Source organism: Symphalangus syndactylus, chromosome 19 (assembly GCF_028878055.3).
Source record: "Symphalangus syndactylus isolate Jambi chromosome 19, NHGRI_mSymSyn1-v2.1_pri, whole genome shotgun sequence".
NCBI classification, from domain to species: Eukaryota; Metazoa; Chordata; class Mammalia; order Primates; family Hylobatidae; genus Symphalangus; species Symphalangus syndactylus.
The window spans coordinates 61,411,674-61,432,492 of record NC_072434.2 but is presented as its reverse complement, the minus strand read 5'-3'; the positions used below and the strand labels follow the sequence as shown (position 1 = coordinate 61,432,492).

The following is a 20,819-nucleotide window of genomic DNA, read 5'->3' as shown; positions in this document are numbered from 1 at the left end:
TACTCGGAGAGGCTGAGGCAGGAGAATGGCGTGAACCCGGGAGGCGGAGCTTGCAGTGAGCCAAGATTGCGCCACTGCACTCCAGCCTGGGCGGCAGAGCGAGACTCCGCCTCAAAAAAAAAGAAAAAAAAAAAAATCGCCACTCTGACTGAAATGAGTTACTATCTCATGGTTTTGATTTGCATTTCTCTAATGATCAGTGATGTTAAGCTTTTTAAAAAATGTTTGTTGACTGCATTAATGTCTTCTTTTGAGAAGTGTCTGTTCATATCCTTTGCCCACTTTTTGGTGGGGTTGTTTGTTTTTTTATTGTGTATTTGTTTAAGTTCCTTGTAGATTCTGGATATTAGACCTTTGTCAGGTGGATAGGTTGTGAAAATTTTCTCCCATTCTGTAGGTTGCTGGCTCACCCTGATGATAGTTTCTTCTGTTGTACAGAAGCTCTTTAGTTTAATTAGATCCCATTTGGCAATTTTTGCTTTTGTTGCAATTGCTTTTGGCATTTTTGACATGAAATCTTTGCCTATGCCTATGTCCTGAATGGTATCACCTAGGTTTTCTTCTAGGGTTTTTATGATTTTGGGTTTTACAATTAAGTCTTTAATCCATCTTGAGTTAATTTTTGTGTAAGGTGTAAGGAAAGGGTCTAGTTTCAGTTTTCTGCATAACGCTAGCCAGTTTTCCCAGCACCATTTATTAAATAGGGAATCTTTTCCCCATTGCTTGTTTTTGTACAGCTTGTCAAAGATCAGATGGTTGTAGAAGTGTGGTGTTATTTCTGAGGTCTCTGACCTGTTCCATTGGTCTATACGTCTGTTTTGGTACCAATACCATGCTGTTTTGGTTACTGTAGCCTTTTGGTATAGTTTGAAGACAGGTAGCATGATGCCTCCAGCTATGTTCTTTTTGCTTAGGATTGTCTTGGCTATATGAACTCTTTGTTATTTCCATATGAAATTTAAATTAGTTTTTTCTAATTCTGTGAAGAAAGTCAATGGTAGTTTGATGGAAATAGTACTGAGTCTATAAATTACTTTGGGCAGTATGGCCATTTTCATGTTATTGATTCTTCCTATCCATGACGATGGAATGTTTTTCCATTTGTTTATGTCCTCTCTTATTTCCTTAAGCAGTGGTTTGTAGTTCTCCTTGAAGAGCTCCTTCACATCCTTTGTTAGCTGTATTCCTAGGTATTTTACTCTCTTTGTAGCACTTGTGAATGGGAGTTCATTCATGATTTGGCTCTCTGCTTGTCTATTTTTGGTGTATAGAAATGCTTGTGATCTTTGCACGTTGATTTTGTATCCTGAGACTTTGCTGAAGTTGTTTATCAGCTTAAGGAATTTTGGGGCTGAAACAATGGCATTTTCTAAATATAGAATCATGTCTCCTGCAAACAGAGACAATTTGACTTCCTCTCTTCCTGTTTGAATATGCTTTATTTCTTTCTCTTGCCTGATTGCCCTGGCCAGAACTTCCAATACTATGTTGAATAGGAATGATGAAAGAAGGGATCCTTGTCTTGTGCCAGTTTTCAAAGGGAATGCTTCCAGCTTTTGCCCATTCAGTATGATATTGGCTGTGGGTATGTCATAAATAGCTCTTATTATTTTGAGATATGTTCCATCAATACCTAGTTTATTGAGAGTTTTAACAAGAAAGGGTGTTGAATTTTATTGAAGCTCTTTTCTACATCTATTGAGATAATCACGTGATTTTGTCATTAGTTCTGTTTATGTGATAGATTACGTTTATTGATTTGTGTATGTTGAACCACCCTTGCATCCCAGGGATGAAGCCAACTTGGTCGTGGTGGATAAGGATGTGCTACTGGATTTGATTTGTCTGTATTTTCTTGAGGATTTTCGCATCAATGTTCATCAGGGATATTGGCCTCAAGTTTTCTTTCTTTTTTTTTTTTCTTTTTTTTGTCATGTCTCTGCCAGGTTTTTGGTATCAGGATGATGCTGGCCTCATAAAATGAGTTAGAGAGGAATTCCTCCTTTTCAATTGTTTGGAATAGTTTCAACGGAATGATACCAGCTCCTCTTTGTACCTCTGGTAGAATTCAGCTGTGAATCTGTCTAGTCCTGTGCTTTTTTTTTGGTTGGTAGGCTATTCATTACTGCCTCAGTTTCAGAACTCATTATTGGTCTATTCAGGGATTTGACTTTTTCCCGGTTTAGTCTTGGGAGGGTTTATGTGTCCAGGAATTTATCCATGTCTTCTAGATTTTCTAGTTTATTTGTGTGGAGGTATTTATACTATTCTCTGATGGTAGTTTTTATTTCTGTGGGGTCAGTGGTGTTATCCCCTTTGTCATTTTTTATTGTGTCTATTTGATTCTTCTCTCTTTTCTTCTTTGTCTCGCTAACAGTCTTTTTTTTTCAAAAAAAAAAAAAAAAAAAAAAAAAAAAAGAATCCCAGCTCCTGGATTCATTGATTTTTTGAAGGGTTTTTCGTGTCTCTCCCTCAGTTCTACTCTGATCTTAGTTGTTTCTTGTCTTTTCCTAGATTTTTTTTATTTGTTTGCTCTTGCTTCTCTAGTTCTTTTAATTGTGATGCTAGAGCGTCCATTCGAGATCTTTCTAGCTTTCTGATGTGGGCATTTAGTGCTGTAAATTTCCCTCTTAACACTGCTTTTGCTGTGTTCCAGAGATTCTGGTATGTTGTTTCTTTGTTCTCATTAGTTTCAAAGAACTTCTTGATGTCTGCTTTAATTTCATTATTTACCCAGGAGTCATTCAGGAGTAGGTTGTTCAATGTCCATGTAGTTGTGTGGTTTTGAGTGAGTTTTTTAATCTTAATTTTAATTTGATTGCATTATGGTCTGAGAAACTGTTATGATTTCAGTTCTTTTGCATTTGCTGAGGAGTGTTTACCAATAACTTTAAAAAATATCAGTGATTTTTCCAGGTATTAGACATTTATGGCTTTGAAATTTCAAAGTATGTTTAAACAATTAAAAAAAATTCATCAACAGCCTCCTCCCACATTCTGCATTTACATTTATCATTATCATGTGTGTTCTTACACTTTTATCATTAGATTGAAAAATATACAATTGCCATTCTTATAAATTAAAAATGGTCAAACCTTGTCTATTTCAAATAGTTCAATATGTAAGTATCTCAAAATAATATAATATATGCTATTATCTTTATGTTGTTAGTATTTATGTAAGTGCTCATATATATACATATGCACATATATAAAAATACAGAGTAATCTTCAACTTGCCTTTTTCATAAATAATTTTTTGAGAATTACCCCTTTTGATATTTTGTTCATTCATTTTAGTTTCTCTATTAGTATTTCACTTTATATAAAAAAGTATGGATTATGTGTTTGTTTCCATGTGGAGAGTTGGCTTTTCTCTTTATATAATTTACAGAAGATTGCAATTAATATTTTGTATGTCTCCTTGTGTGCATTTGTGAGAATTTTCATAGAAAAAGCACTATGAAATGTATCGTAGACTTCTTAAATATTCTTATCTCCCACTTTGTTATATCACCAAACTGTTATCTAAAGTGGTTGAACCAATTTGCCTTTCTACAGCAACAGGTAAAATACCTATTTGCCTGTGTTATCAACATGTTGTGTTTTCCAACATTTTTGCCCAAATCATGAGTATAAAATACTCCCTTATTTTTGTTTTAATTTTAATTTCTTTAGTAACTATTAAAATATTGAAACATATGGCATTTGAGTTTTTGCCTCTGTGAATTACTTGTTCTGGTATATCTTTTGTTAAACTTTCCATTGCATTTCCTTGTCAGTAAAAGTTATGCTTATAATCTGCATTTTACATGTTTTAATTATATTGATTGTAAAAATATTTCCTTCAGTGGTTTGACTTTTAAAATTTTTTTGTATTTTTGGTCTGTCACACAAGAGTTTTAAATTTTAACATTGGCCAATATATCAGTTACTTTTTATGGTTCAGATAGTTTTATATCTTACTTAAGAAATTCTTTTTTATCCTGATATAATATCTATAGCCTTCTATTTTCTCTGAAATTAATTTTTGTATAATGTGTGAGCTAGAGATTTAATTTTAACTTATCTTTATTGGCACATTCTTGTCTCACTGATTTTTACTGAACACACATTATTTCCTCACTGATTTTTAAAGCCACCTCTATTGTATCTCAAGCTCCAATTTGATGGTTGTGTGTTTAACATCTTGTTTCAGAGGTCTGTTTGATTAACTTCTTGCCAAAGGTTATAGCATTTGATTAACTTTTGATATCTTGCAGTGGATTCCTTCTTACCAATCTTCTTCAGGTGTTCTTAGGTCTTACTCCTCCAAATGAATTTTAGGATCAGTTTATATAAAAATCTTTATTGGGATTTTTTATTGGAATTGAATTAAACTTATACAACAGCTTAGGGAGCATTTATATTGTTATGCTGATTTTTTCATCCATGATCATAGTATATCATTCTATTTATTTAGATCTTCTTTTATGTCTTTTAATAAATTTCTATAAACAAATTTCTATAAACAAAAATTCATAACTTATAATAAAAGGGATAAATATAAAATTTATTCCTAGGTATCTCAAGGTTTTGGTGCTATTGTAAATAGTATCTTTTATTAAATTGCATTTTATATTTATTGCTGATATAAAGAAATATTATAAATTGTTATATACCATTCTTATTTCCAACACCATTTTGGAACACATTAATTCGAATATTTGACTGTAGATTTCTTTGAATTGTTGCAGTAGAAAACCATGTAATTTGCAAATAATATATTTATGTCATTCTAATTCTTATGGATTTTACTTGTTTTCTTTGTCTGATTGTGAGGTGTAGACCTTCCTTTATCGATGTTGAAGAAAAGCAGTGAGAGCAAGCATCCTCAACTTGTCATTACTTTAATGGAAATGGCTTTACATTTTTTCCTTTAAATAAGATGTTTGCCATATCTCATTAAAAAGTTTCCCACCTATTCCTAATTGTTTATGGTTTTCTGTTTGTCTGTATATGATGTATTTTTCAAGACGTGGCAGATTTAATTTGTTGAGATATAATTTTCATGCCTATGGTACCAAGTGAGATTGGTCCTGTGGTTTTCCTTTCTCTTACTGTTCTTGAGAACATGTTTTGGCTCTCCCATTTGTGACCTGTTTTACCTTGGGCAAATTTCTTAATATCTATATGCTTCAGTTTCCTCATCTTTAAAATTAGGATCAAAATAATATCTTTCCATAGTGTTTTATGAGGATTAAATAAAATAATATACATAAAGCACACGGAACAGGGCCTGCTACTCAGTATGCAATAGTTATTAGCTGTCATTGTCATCATTAATATTAAGATATTTTAAAACACTTTTCCCCTAAAATACATAGAAGTGAAAAGTACTTTGGTGTATATCCTAAGATCTGTCTCTGGCTGCTATTTCTGGGCATTTCTTTGTTCTAATATTTCTGGTAGCTCTTACTCGTGACTGTGAATTGTAGACATTTGATGCCTAGAGACTACTCAGCTCTTTCAACTTCTACCTTGTTCCTTAGGAATTCTGAATCAATTCATCAGGGTCTTTCCTAAAGAAATTTGTCAAGGTTATCCAATACAATGCCCTGATTATATTTCTTCTTGAATGATTGTGTTTTTGTTGTTTGTCAAAGAAATTTTTTCCCAAGTCAAGGTCACAAAGAATTTTCCTGTAATTTTTTCTAGCTATATTGTAGTTTTAGGTTAGTTCTATCATCCATACTGAGTTAAACTTTTACATAAGGTGCATGATATGGTTTGAAGTACTTTAAAAAACATGAGATATCTAATATTCCAGGACCGTTCTTGGAAAGAAGAGTATTCTTTTTCCATTTAATTTTCTTTGCTACTTTGTTAAAATACAGTGGACTGTGTATGATTTTATTATCAGCTCTTTCATTGCTACTATAGTAGGTATGCAATTGATTTTCATATATTGATATTGCAACCTGCAAGTTTGCTGAACTCATTTTTAATTCCTAATAGATCTTAGTAGATTTCTTAGAGTTTTCTATGTACAAGAGATAGTTTTACTTCTACTTTTTCAATTTGGAAAGATTTATTTCTTCTGCTTGCCTATTTGCCCTGTCTGGTAACTACAGAAAAATGTTGACTAGAAGTGGCAAAAGAGGACATTGTTATCTTTCCCTGATCTTAGGGAAAAAGCATTTTTTCACCACTAAATATGATGTTAGCTGTTGGTTTTTTACAGATACCCTTTATTAGACGAGGAAGTTGCCTTCTTTAATAGTTGCTTTTTAAAAATTTTATCATGAAGTGTTAACTTTGACAATGTAACTATTGAGATGATCATGTGGTTTTTGTCCTTTATTTTTCCAAGTTTGTATATTACTTAATTTCTTTTCGTACATTGAACCAGCCTTGCATCCTTGTGATAATTCCACTTACACATGATGTATAATCCTTTTTGTTAGTACTGTATTTGGTTCACTAGAATTTTTTTGAAGACTTTTGCTCTGTATTCATAAGGCATATTGGCCTATAGTTTTCTTTTGACGTCTTTGATGTTTTTGGTATTAGGGTAATACTGGTTTCATAGAATAATTTGGAGAGTGTTTCTTCCTCTTCTATTTTTTGGAAGGGCTTATGAAGTAATGGTGCTACTTCTTCTTTAAATGTTTGGTAGAATTCGCCAATGAAGGCATCTGGTCCTAAGCTTTTCTTTGTTGAAATTTTTTTAAAATTACTAATTTGATCTCTTTCTGTGGTATAGATCTATTCAGATTGCTAATTTCTTCTTGAGTCCGTTTACATAGTTTGTGTGTTTCTTGGAATTTGTCTATTTTATCTAGGTTGTCTAATTTTTGGCATACAGTTGTTCGTAGGATCCCTTATGATCCTTTTTTGTGTCTGCAAAGTCAGTTGTAATTTCCCTTGTTTAATTCCTGATTTTAATCATTTGAGTCTTCTCTTTTCTTGGATAGTCTAGTTGAATGTTTGTCAAATTTGTTAATAATTTCTAACAATCAACTTTTGTTGGTTTTCTTGTTGTTTTTCTATCCTCTATTTTATTTGTCTACTCCAATCTTTATAATTTCCTTTCTTCTGCTAGCTTTAGGTTGAGTTTGTTTTTCTTTTTCTAGTTTCTTAAGGTAGAAGTTTAGGTTATTGATTTAATAAATTTCTCTTTAAATGTAAGTGTTTACAGCTCTAAATATCACTTTAAACACTACTTAAATCCCATAAAGTGTGATATGTTGCATGTTCACTTCCATTAATCTCAAAGGATTTTTAAATCTTTTTGTAATTTCTTCTTTGATCATTAGTTATTAGGAATGGGTTAATTTTCACACATTTGTTAATTTTACAAATTTGCTTCTGTTATTGATTTCTAATTTTTTCTATTGTGATCCAAGAATATACTTCGCATGATCTCAGTTATTTTAAATTTATTGAGACTTGTTTTATGGCCTAACATATAATCTATCCTGGAGAATGTACCATATGCACTTGAGAAGAGTTTGTATTCTGTTGTTGTTGGGTAGAGTGTTCTGTTGGAGTCTGTTAAGTCCAATTGGTTTATAAAGTAGTTCAGGTCTTCCATTTCTGTTTATATTCTGTGTAGTTGCTCTCTCCGTGATTGAAATTAGGATATTGAAGTCTCCACTATTGTTGTTAAATGGTGAATTTTTCTCTTTAAATCTTTAAATTTGTCATTTTTACTGTTGTTAGACACATACATGATTATAATTGTTTTATTTTCCTGATGGATTAATATCTTAACATATCCTTGTCACTGCTAACAATTTTGTCTAAAGTCTATTTTGTCTGATGCTAGCATAGGAGCTCAAGCTCTCTTTTGGTTATTGTTTGCATGGTGTATCTTTCTTTTCATTCTTGAACATTCAATCTATTTGTTTCCTCGAATGTAGAGTTTGTCTCTTGCAGAACTCCTATAGGGGGTCATGTTTGTTTGTTTTTCCATTTTGTAAATATCTACTTTTTGATTGAAGTGCTTAAGCCATTTACATTTAGCACAGTGACTGATAAGGTAGTTACAATGTCACTTTGCTGTTGGTTTTTTTAAATATGATTTATGTCTTCTAAATTTCTCTATTCTTCTATCACTGTCTTCTTTGGGTTAAAAAGTTATTTTCTCATGTATAATTTAATACCCTTATCATTTATTCTACTATGTTTGTTGCCTAGGATGTTATCATTAACATCTTAATTCATAAAAATCTAATTCAAATTAATACCAACTTAATTTTAAGAGTATACAAAATTTTGCATCTATATAGTTTTTGTTCCCTATGCTTTCTTTTGTGCTGTTATTGTCTATGGAGATTTTTTACATTGGATGCCCATCAACACAGATATATAATTATTGCTTTATAAAGTCATCTTTTAAAACAAATGTGAGAAAGAAAAAGAATTACAGTAAAAATACATTTATACTCTTTTTAAATATTTACCTATTTAATTACCTTTACAGGTATTCTTTATTTCTTCATCCAGATTACATTACTCTCTAATATCCTATCATATCAGCCAGAAGGACTTCTTTTGGTATTTCTTGTAGAGCAAGTCTGATAGTGATAAAACCTCTCAATATTTCTTTATCTGGAAATGTCAATTTATCCTGCATTTTTGAAGGAGAGTTTTGCTGGAAAAAATAGTTTTTAGTGTACAGTTTTTTTTTTTTTTTAGGACTTTAAATATGTCATTCTACTCTCTTCTGGATGCCATGGTTTCTTCACAAGAAATCTGTGGTTAATCTTATTGAAGATCCCATGTAGGAGATGGCCTTTTCTCACTTGCTGCTTTCAAGATTTTCTCTTTGTCTTTGTCTTTCAACAGTTTGATTTTTAATGTGCCTGGGGCGTGGATCTATTTGAATTTATCCCACTTGCAGTTCATTGAGCTTCTTGGATGTGTAGATTAATAGTTTTCATCAAATTTCGGAAGTTTTTAGTAATTATTTCTCTAAATATTCTTTCAGTCCTTTTACCTCTTCTCTGAAACTCCCATTATGCCTATGCTGGTTCTCTTGATGGTGTCCCACAGCTTTCTGGGGCTCTGTTAATTTCTCAACATTCTTTCTTTTTCTGTTGCTCACACTGAATAATCTCAATTGACCTGTATTCAAGTTCACTAGTTATTTCTTCTGATAATTTAGATCTGCTAGTGAGCTCCTCTAGTGAATTTTTCATTTAAAAGTTTTCTATTTCTTTTTTCTTTTTTTGATGAAATGAGGTCTCACTATGTTTCCCAGGGTGGTCTCAAACTGCTGGGCTTGTGATCCTCCCTCCTCAGCCTCCCAAAGTGCTGGGATTACAGGCATGAGCCACCATGCCTGGCTAAAAATTTTCTTTTTCTTTTCTCATATTCTATATTTTCTAAAGCATCATTGTCATACTTTGCTTTAGTTCTTTGGACACTTTGTTTTGTTTTGTTTTTAGTTATTCGAACATATATAAAATAGTTGATTTAAAGTCTTTGTCTAGTAAGTTTAATGTATGAGCTTACAATTGACCCATTTCCATTGCCCATTTTTCTTCCCCTGTATATTGTTTGTAGGAGTTTCTTTGCATATGTTATATTCTTTGTTGAAAACCAGACATTTTAAACACATAGTGTAGCAAATCTGGAAAGCAGATTCTTTCCCTTTCCAGAGTTGTTTTGTTGCTGCTATTTGTCACTATTACTACTGTTTGCTTGTTTAGTGGCTTTCCTGAACTAATTCTGTGAAGTCTGTTTCTTTGTCATATGTGATAAATGAAGTCATCGTTTGCTTATCTTAATAGTCAGCCAATGATTGAACAGAGAATTTCTTAAATGCCTAGAACCAATACATTCTCCAGTCTCTGGTGAGAGATCTGTATGCTTGTTGCAGAATGCGATCAACACTGAGGCAGTTTAACCCTCTCCTTTAGTCCCCACTTCCTGCTTGTGCAGAGCCTCAAAGTCAAGCAGAGGTGAGACCTTAGGACTTTCTCAGGTCTTTCTTTAGCATGCTCATATACCTGAGCACATACCTAGCCTTTTGCATGTTCGTAATCTTGTAGATTCTCAGGCATTTTTTAAGGATTTGCAAAGCCCTTATGGACATGATGTTTCACATTTTCTCCTTTTAAGTATTTTGGATTGTTTGTTGTTTCTTCCGACTGTTGTTGCTGCCTGGGTCAACTGCAATGTTAAGCAGTTGCCACTGATTATTTTTAACAAATAATTGTTTTAAACAAACAGAGTAAATGCTGTTTCCAGTGGATGAACTCTGAGTCAATTCAAGCCTTACTAGTGGGGCTTTCCATGGTACTTCCAGGCAGATCAAATAATGACAATCATCTGAGGATAGAGCTTTGAAATAGCTCCACTCCCATTCTGATCCTCTAGCAGTAACTAGGCTGCTGGTTTTCACCCTGATTGCAAACTGTTCATATTCAGGGCTCCCAGTGAGTGGCAGAGAGGAGTATGGGAATGGGAAAGCTAAGATGCCATAGAACATGTTGTTCTTACCAATATTCAGTCATTTAAAAAATAAACACTCTCCACATTGTTGCAAGTCTTTGGTTTATTTCCAGAGTTCTCAATTAGTTGATGTGATATTCTTTGCCGGCGTTCCCATTGCTTTTATGGAAGACACAATCTTCCATTGTTTTCACTCTGCCATTGCTGATGTCCTTTTATTCATTTCCTCAATGTCTTATAGTTTTTACCTGTATACATTGCCATGCTTTATTAGGTTTATAACTAATATTTCACATTTTCAGTGCTAATGAAATAGTATTTAAAAGTTTTAATTTCCATTGGTTAGTCACTAGTATATAGAAATTAAATTATTATGTATTTAAATTCTATCAAACAAAATTAACTAATTCACTTGTTATTTCTAATAGCTTTTATGTACATTCATGGAAATTTTCTGAGTAGATAATTATGCTATCTGCAAATGAGAGTTTATTTCTTTCCTTCTGATTGTTGTGACATTTGTTTACTTAGCCTTCTTGTCTGTTTTTGCCCTGATTTATATGTTGGATTACTTAGTCAGTTTTCCCATTTGACTAATTTTGTTGTGCCACCCAGTTGTAATGCATAACAACTTCTTTCCAGTCATCACCTGTCTATTTTCTGATTAGACAACTATGAGGTCTTTCTTGTATGAGTCATGTCTATTTCCTTGATCAATTTATATAATTTAGACATATCTTTGCCATATGAATATTTTTCAAAGAAGGATTTTTATGGAATGTTTATTCCAATGAATATCTATTTTTAAAAAATTGGCAAGTAGCAAAGGAATAAGTAAAATTTATTTCTTTGACTGTCCTTGAAATATTTGATAGTATTCTCACCTCAAATCATAATTCTTATTTGGGATGGATGATTCACATTAACTCTAGGTCTTTAGAAAACTTGCTGTAACCCTTTTTGAAGAAGAATTCCTTCAAATATGAATTCTTTAGCAATGGATATGATTGCAAACTCCAAAATTTAAAACTAAAATGGTTTTTAAAGGTTATAAATCCAGCCCCTTTATTTTATAGATAATAAAATAGATTTCATTATCCCTCTGCAGCAGAGCTTCCCTTTAGCTATTATTAAAATATAGGGAGTGAATTCTAATTTGTCAGCATTGAAAGGTATACCTCCACTTCTAATACCCTGGTCTGACTGCCAACATTTTTCACACATATGACTGTAATATCCTCCTAACTGGCCTCTTAGCTTCTACTCTTATCTTCCTAGATTCTAGTCTCAGAACTTTTGAATAATCCTGAGATCACATCACTCCTCTTCTCAAAACCCTCCAATGGCTTCCCATTTTACTCAGACTAGAAATCAAATTTCTTACAGTAGGCTATAAGACTTTGTATGTATAACAATTTGTACCTCCATCCTCCCCTCTCCCCCAGCCAGTACTTGTCTGACCTCACCTTCTAATAACCTCCCCCCTTTTATTCTGCTCCAGGATGCTAGCTCCTTGTACCTCCTCTAACATGCCAAGCATACTGATTTAGAGGTCTATGTGCTTATTAATGCCTGCCTGGAACATTTTGCCCCTAGATATATGTATGACTCATTCCCATTACCCTGTCAATGCCACATTCTCAATGAGGCCTCTCTTGAAGATAACATCCCCACTAAAATCCAGCCGTTCTCTCCAACCTGCTCTAATCCTTCTGTTTTTCATAAAATGTATTGCATTCTAATATACTATTTGAATTACTCATTCATTATGTTTATCTACATGAATGCAAGCACCATAAAAGCAAGAGTATTTTGTTGTTGTTAACTGATTGTACCTTTGGCACTCGTGAAAGTGCCTGGCACATAATAGGATTCCAATAAATATTTGTGAATGAATCAATATGTAAAAGAATGAAGCCACCTTGACATTTAAAGTCATGGTTCAAGTTTTAGCAACATCACAGTCTTCATCAGTTTTGTTCTCTTTCATTTATGGTAAGTCTTTCAAAATTATGAATGGCTAGCCCCTGTTTGTTATGATCTGGGTTCTTTGAGATAAAACATTTCCCTAGAGGTTCTATATAAAACATTTTAGACAATATTTTATCCTGAGAAAGCAAATTGGATAACATGAAATACAGGTAATTTTTTTTTCTCGTTGGTAACTCATTATGTTGACAAAAATAGGAAATGAAGACTGTCAGTTTTCTAGGGCTGCCATGCAAAAGTACCGCAAACTGGGTGGCTTCTCCCAGAAAGAGAATGCCTAGGACTATAGTGGGACACAGAAAGTTCCCCACAAGGAATATTTCAAAGCTGAGACATTAAGGGCTGTATGAGGCAGAAAAATTGGAGGCAGGGGCAAAATTGGAACCTTAGGGCTGAGAGAGCCTGAAGGTTGTGGGGCATTAAAAATTTATGCTGTAGATTAGCAGTGTTGGGTATAAAGGATGCTAGGAGAGGAAGAACTGAGCATGGTTAGGGATAGGTGAAGGTAAAGAACAAACAGGACACAGGCCCAGCTTCCTTTATTCTTGGCAGACAACATTATCTCTTACCTCACAAATAAAATGTATGCTATGAGGAGTGACTTTCCTATTCGTCTTTCCTACTCTCCAAATAAAAGCATGGGCATACAATGGCTTTGCTGTATTTGCATGTATTCTTCTCACCTTTCTTCTAAGAATGACATGTCCATCCTTCAACCATTCCCTACTTTGTTTAACTTTAGATCCTGGATCCAGGTCAACTGATCATAAATCATGTTGCCTGGATGGCCAATTAACTGAAAGAATATTTTACCATGTTTTCTTATTTCTTGTAACTAATTATAAATTTTAGAACAATTTCTGTTGGAAATCTTCTAAAGATTTCTGCAAAGTTTTAGTAGATTTTGTTTTGTCTTCATAACACCACTTGGAAGAACAATTCTTTGCACTTGGGCCAGCTGCCTGTTTTAGGACAGATAGAGTAGAGAAACTCTCCCTACGGGAAAGTCAGAGCAGGAGGCTGCCTAGAGCACATCTTCCTGTGGGCCTCAGCTCATGGGGTATGTGGAAGACTGAGACTAATGGGCAGAAAGGGAGAGCCTACAAGTGTATTTTTCTTAGAATATATCAACTGAGAATACACTAATGAAGAAATATTTTTATATATAATATTTTTGTTATTTTCTCAAATATATAATTTAATATAAATATAACATAAATATGTAAGTATACACAAATATATGCATACACACACTCACACACAGACACATACTCTTTTTAGGCTCCTAAGTCTCACACTTTGCTTGTGAGTTTCTTCCTGATTCTGAGATCACTATCTCAGATTACTTTTTGTGCTAATTCTCCTCTCCATGTTTTATTTATCAGCCATATCCTCACTCTGTCCCAGTTTCCTCCAAGCAACCACCAAGGAGCAGCAGAAAACATAAATCAAACATTCTTTAAAACTCTATCAAGACAGAGTGAAAACTGAATATTTAAAAGAAAAAACACATTGGGAAAATGGTCATTTGATGAATTAAAATTGCTCTAATTTTATTTTTTAGAACTATTGAAATAAACAATTATTGAAATAAATTTTGTTATTAAAAATATAACAAAAAACTTGGAGTTGGTATTTTTTCTGCTTTATTCTGTCTCCAGTCTCTTGGGCTTATTTGTCTTAGTGAGTTCTGAAAAAATATTTGCCAAACAAATAAAATAATACCATGTGGATTAAGGTTGATAGCTACATTTGCCTTGAAAGGTCACCTAATTCAAAGTAGATTGGTCTTTGAACCTGGTTTTCTTAGAAGATTTTCCCTGAGGCAATAAAATTCTGAGAGTGAACTATGATACTATTGATATATGTGAATGATAACAGAACCCACAAGTAGGAAGTCTTCGATGGGTCCTCATTTGGAGATTTTCTAGAACACACATTAATTTAACTTTAGAGAGGACCCAAACAGATAGCCTGGAGCTTGGAGCTATAACAGGTGGGATGTGAGAGTGAGGAATCTTCCTTTTGGCATTGCAAATACTCTGGAAATTGCAATCGGAAGCAGATGACAATCAAATTTAGGGCTGATGAGATAATATATTTATGGAGTTATAAACTAGAGAGAAATTTGACTTGGGAAGGGACTTCTGGATAAAGCCATGAGTTCGATCAATAAATAAGCTGGCCAAAATATTCACTTTGACTTAAGTCCTACAATGTCCATGGAGATAACTATGATTATTTTTGTTATTAATGTGGAATTAGCAAACTAGAGATTGACCTGTAAAAGTTTCAAAGGGCAGTGACATAAATATCTTTTTAACCTTAACATCTTCAAAGGAATATCACTTAACTACTTGTCAGGTATTGCTTGGTAAACAGAGACTTCTTATATTATGTACATGTGTGTATTTGCAGGTTTAGAGCAGTTTGTCGGAAGAATGCAGGATTTTCGATTATACCAAGTGGCACTTACAAACAGGTAAGCAGATGCTGCATTGTAAACCTCAAGAACCGTCAGGATAAATGCTGAATTCATGTAAATAAGAATACCATGTAGATTATATCATTTTTTATCTTTATAGCATTTGGCAAACTTCACCTAATTAATGTTTACATTGTTTGCTTTGGCTTAGTCTATGGTTGTTATTCACTAGTGCTACTCTTCGGGAACTCCTTGTAATATGAAATTGATCACATTTTTCCTAAGGATATTCTGTAAGAAAACTTGATATTTGAACATTTTATAAAACTTGGGATACAATGTTTAAATTTTCTATATGAGGTAGTTTCTATTAACAATACTTGTGAAACTTCTACATCTGCCTTTTTAAAATCGGTTTGTTGACTTTATACCTACTAGAGAATGTAGAACAATAAACATGATTAATTATTTTGATATATGGGAAATTCTCAAGAGACTGGTCTATTAGACTTGGAGACAAGAAGAATGAACATTTGAAGTATTGTGATATATTTTTCTATTTTCAGTGAGCAGATAATTATATAGTCTCAGGCTAGCTTTAATGACGTTATTTCCTTATCTTGAGAGTAGATGGGAAATCTTTCTTAGGGCTTCTTAAAGGCACACAGAATTTTTAAAAATTTAAGTGAAATTCTGCTTAGGATGCCTTTGAACTTTCTTCTTCAGCTTATGATATCATGGTATAATAGTATATTGTTGTATGGATGAGTTTATCTTATTCTATTAAAAATCAAAAAGAAGAATGTTCATTCATATTTCTTCAAGGCAGACGTAAATTAGTGTGGTGGGTTTCCAAATGAGAAGTCTAGCCCTTGTAAATTTAGAAGCATTGCTTTTGATGTGGTTCTTAGTCCATGGCAGATGATTAACAATGTAAACATTCTTTCTTACCAGGCTATATAATCAAGGTATGCCTCAATAAAGGGTGCCATAGCCCAGGAACACAGTGTTAGGTGTATTTACTGCCAACAGCCTTACTATATTTTAGATCACCTTTGTCTAAAATGCTGAAGGGCAATGCTGTAGTAATTCTTTGGGAATAAAGTTTTTCCTTGGGAGTGAAAGATTTTATACTGGATTCTATACTGATGGCTTTTGGTCCCATTCAAAACTTGATATCAGTTGAAAGTATTGATGAAATTTAAAGAAGGTATGACTTCATGTGATTTAATGAATGGAAAAGCTGCCTGACTCCTTCATTGCTCCACTGGGGTCTGAGAGGAAAAGCCTGGTTTCTCTGGTAAGACCTTGGTTGCTAATTTTGGCCTACCTGAAATGTCTGGGAAGGTGCTATGTGGAAGAATGCCTATAAATAGAATGACTAATTCTGGTCTAGAACAAGCATATTGCTCTTAATGGAAAAATTAAATATATCTACCTGGAATTGGCATTCTTTGACTGTTGGCAGCCGCCGTATGATCTGAAGCCATTGAAGCATTACAGGATGTCAGTATCTGTACTGATGAGTCACAGGAAACCATTGACAAATGGCCTTGGCCTCAGTCCTTCACTTAAAACAGAAGCAGATAAAATGATACTTGCTTTCGTACTTCTTTCCCATGGATGAACTGAAAACTTTGTCTATAACTCTTATTATTTTCCATATATTATTGTTCACTCTCAGTAGTTAGTTTAGCAACCTAAGTAAATGTGATAATTTCTGTATTATCACAAATAGACACAGTAAAATATTGTGGTATTTAAATAAGTATCTTAATAATCAGACAAGGGCTTATGCATGCTTCTTGATGTAAATAAAAAGTTAATATTAAAATGTGCAGGTTTTGATATGCATTTTATGATAATAAATTTGTTTATTTGGCCAAAAATAAGTTTTATTTTATGTTTCATGCATAAAATTGTTAAAGCTAAACGGATACTCATGAAAGCACTAAATGAGTGACATTCATTTGTAACAACTCTTAGAAGTTCTATTACTGTTAAGCTCTTTGACCTTACAGTCTCCCTCTTGACTCCCACAGAGAGATTCTGGAAGTTTTTTCTGGAGATCTTCTCAGATTGCATGCCCAAACACATTGCCGTTGCCCTGGCAGCCACCCGCGGGTCCACCCTTTGGCACAGCGGTACTGCATTCCTAATGATGCAGGAGACACAGCTGATAATAGAGTGTCACGGTTGAATTCTGAAGCCCATCCTCTCTCTTTTGTCAATGATAATGATGTTGGTACTTCATGGGTTTCAAATGTGTTTACAAACGTTACACAGCTTAATCAAGGAGTGACTATTTCAGTTGACTTGGAAAACGGGCAGTATCAGGTAATTAGAAACGATATGGTGTACATTAATTTCCTGTGGTTATTGCAACAAATGCCCACAAATTTCATGTCTTAAAACAACAGAAATGTATTCCCTAACAGTTCTGGAGACAAGAAATATGAAATTAACATGTTGGCAGGGCTACACTCCCTTCAAAGTTTCCCGAGGAGGATCCCTCCTTGCCATTTGCAGCTCCTGGTGGCCCTTGGTGTTACTTGGCTTGTGGCAGCACAACTTCAATCTCTGCCTCCATTTTCACATGGTGTCCTTCCTTGTTTCTCTGTGAGCATCAATTATCCCTTTTCTTTATCTTATATAAGGCCCACGATATTAAACTCAGGATGATCTCCTATTGACATCCTTCATAATACTGCAAAGACCCTATTTACAGATGAAGTCACATTTATAGTTTTGGACAGTGGTACTTGGGAACACAATTCAACCCACTAAAAGATGAAAACTGAGCTAAGCAATTGAACCTTGCCTCAATAAAGTAGTGTATTATAATGTATGCAATAAAAATATCTAAAAGAAAACATGTAGGCCCTTATGTTTGAGATTTGTATCAAAATGATATTTAAGAAATGTTGAAACTAATTCTTTTTATTAAGTAGCAAAAATTAATACAAACTAAGGTGATTTTTCTAAATTACTTAAGAAGACTATATATATGACATTTATATATAGACGTAATGTTCTTTGTTTATGTCTTTATTTGCATGTTGATATATAAAATCCTTGAGCAAATGAACAGATATACAAGTATAGAATGTGTTGGTTTTACCACAGGGCTATGAAGTTTCTGGATGTCTAATACATATTTGATAACTATAATTATGATGAAATGAGCCAATATATTTGAATCTAATAATTCCGTGGTTTGATATATACTGATGGTTAAACTTAGAACTTTAATTACATCAATTAACTTTCCATTTTCAGGTGTTTTATATTATCATTCAGTTCTTTAGTCCACAACCAACGGAAATAAGGATTCAAAGGAAGAAGGAAAATAGTTCAGATTGGGAAGACTGGCAATATTTTGCCAGAAATTGTGGTGCTTTTGGAATGAAAAACAATGGAGGTTTGGAAAAACCTGATTCTGTCAACTGTCTTCAGCTTTCCAAGTATGAATATATTTAAACAATTAATTTAATAGACTGATTGGTTAGTAATAACGTACAAGTACGCTAGCTCTCTAGGCTGGTAGAGACTTCCCTTCACCACCAACTTCCTTGAGGCAGATTCTCCTAAGTCTTATCCCTAAAATGGGTATAAAACTATGTTTAAAGTTCTTGTAAAAGACATTAGAATGACTCTTATTTCACTCTCACTGGTGTTTCACAATCTGATTTTCAGATTGTTTAGCAAGTTATCTATGTAAATAGAATTTTCATTATGTTTTCAAGGAACTGTTTTAATGTGGCTTTCTATGATAATCCTGTATTGTTTATATATGAAATATATGGAATATGCTTTTCCTAGAATGAAGAATTTAAGCTTTTATTCATACTGTGTAGTAATTTCTCAACATTTTGATTTCTGTTTTGCCAAAAATGTGAATAGATTTTCATGACATCGAATTTCTTTCATTAACAGTTTTACTCCATATTCCCGTGGCAATGTCACATTTAGCATCCTGACACCTGGACCAAATTATCGTCCTGGATACAATGACTTCTATAATACCCCATCTCTTCAAGAGTTCGTAAAAGCCACGCAAATAAGGTTTCATTTTCATGGGCAGTACTATACAACTGAGACTGCTGTTAACCTCAGACACAGATATTATGCAGTGGACGAAATCACCATTAGTGGGAGGTATTATTATGAATTTTGTTTTCAACAAGGTTTTTGTCATACTTATTGTCTTAACAGCACATTAAGATGTCAGAGCAAGCCAGATTTCAAGCTTTACATTTTGAAATGATTTCATCCTCTAAGATTTTAGGGGAAGATCTGTATGTGAGTCTTTTCTCTATGTAACATTGTTATAGATATATATAACATTATATATATAAAACATATTTTATAAATATAAATATATATATATACAGGAATTGATTTTCAAAAGCTGTTTCTTTTAGAAGCTATGATACTCTGAATCTGACTTAGAAGTGATTTATCCAATATTTTACTTGATTTGTTCTGGAATATAATTTTCAAATATTCTTGAAAGCAAAGAGATGGAGCTGAATTTGGAGTTGTAACTATAGCACCAGAGAGTTTTTAAGTACAGATCTTGATCTACCTGAGTTCATAGTGCACAGTTCCATGGGGAATACTTGTTTTTCTTTCGTGGAAAGATCTGATACACCCTAAGTAGTTTATAAATGTCGGATCATAATTGAGAACATGTCTCACAATATTTAAAAAGAAATGATAGCTGCAAACCTAGGCAGCATACTGTCTAATATAGAAATGTACATATAGAGTATATTTAGAATGGATTGTTCTAGAGGAATGATAGGCCTTGTGAATAAAATGTGTCTTTAAAAGCAGACCAAAATACCAGTATATAAGCATTGTTTGTTTGCTAAGTCATAGCATAATGAACAAAGCAATACTATTAAATATTCATCATCTAACTTTGGAAAAAAAGAACAAAAAATTGAAATATGTTAACTGCATTCTGCAGTTTATTGTCAACTTTACATTCTTTTTTTTTTTGACAAGGCTTTTCTCTGTCACCCAGGCTGGCGTGTGATGGCACGATCATGGCTCATTGCAACCTTGACTTCTGGGCCTCAAATGATCCTCTCATCTCAGCCTCCCAAGTAACTGGGACTACATGCATGTGCCACCATGCCCAGCTGAATTTTTTTTCACTATTTGTAGAGATGGGGTTTTGCCATGTTGCTCAGGCTGCTCTCAAACTCCTGAACTCAAGTGATCTACCCGCCTCAGTCTCCCAACGTGCTGAGATTACAGGCGTGAGCCACCGTGCTCAGCCTGAGCTTTATATTCTTAACTGTATTTTAAATAGTTTAGTAAATGCCTTCCCTTGGTACATGGTTGGTATAGATATAAAAAATTCCGTTTCCCTTTAGAGGTTGGCTTGAAAATTATCTTTACAATACACTGGTTTGGATATTGGTGAAAGTCCTTCTGATATTTCCAGATAAATTAAAAACTTGTATGGATAGCCACACGATTAAGGAGAAACTGATTTTGTATCAATTAAATATACAAAAATCTTCCCTGTTGAATTCAAACAATGTATATAGTCCTAGGACCTTAAATACATTCACAGTTGAGTTGGTGTTCCTTAGAAGTGTGTGATGCTCATGTTTGCAGATGTCAGTGCCATGGTCATGCCGATAACTGCGACACAACAAGCCAGCCATATAGATGCCTCTGCTCCCAGGAGAGCTTCACTGAAGGACTTCACGTGAGTTCTATTTTATGCATGGAAATCTAAAAAAAAAAAAATAGTAGAGATGGTGACTATAAATTCTATGAACTTAATTTTGGCCTAACAAATGAAAATAAATTTAAAAACTGATATGAACTTAAAATGTCAATTATTGCAGAGTTTTTCTAAGAAAAATAACAGCCATCAATTAAGTTAAAATTGTACTTTTTAAAAATAATTTCAGCCAGAGAAATTACAACTGAAACCAAA

General features: G+C 33.5%; 1 protein-coding gene across 1 annotated transcript in view; it reads left to right on the top strand.

Annotated features, from left to right (window-relative positions):
* The window catches only part of USH2A (usherin), an 801,829-nt gene that overhangs the window by 81,170 nt on the left and 699,840 nt on the right, over positions 1–20,819 (top strand). The window contains exons 5-9 of the mRNA XM_055233796.2: positions 14,851–14,914; positions 16,900–17,194; positions 18,137–18,321; positions 18,794–19,015; positions 20,492–20,585. Coding sequence (XP_055089771.1) covers positions 14,851–14,914; positions 16,900–17,194; positions 18,137–18,321; positions 18,794–19,015; positions 20,492–20,585 — 860 coding nt within the window. The remainder of the gene's footprint in view (positions 1–14,850; positions 14,915–16,899; positions 17,195–18,136; positions 18,322–18,793; positions 19,016–20,491; positions 20,586–20,819) is intronic.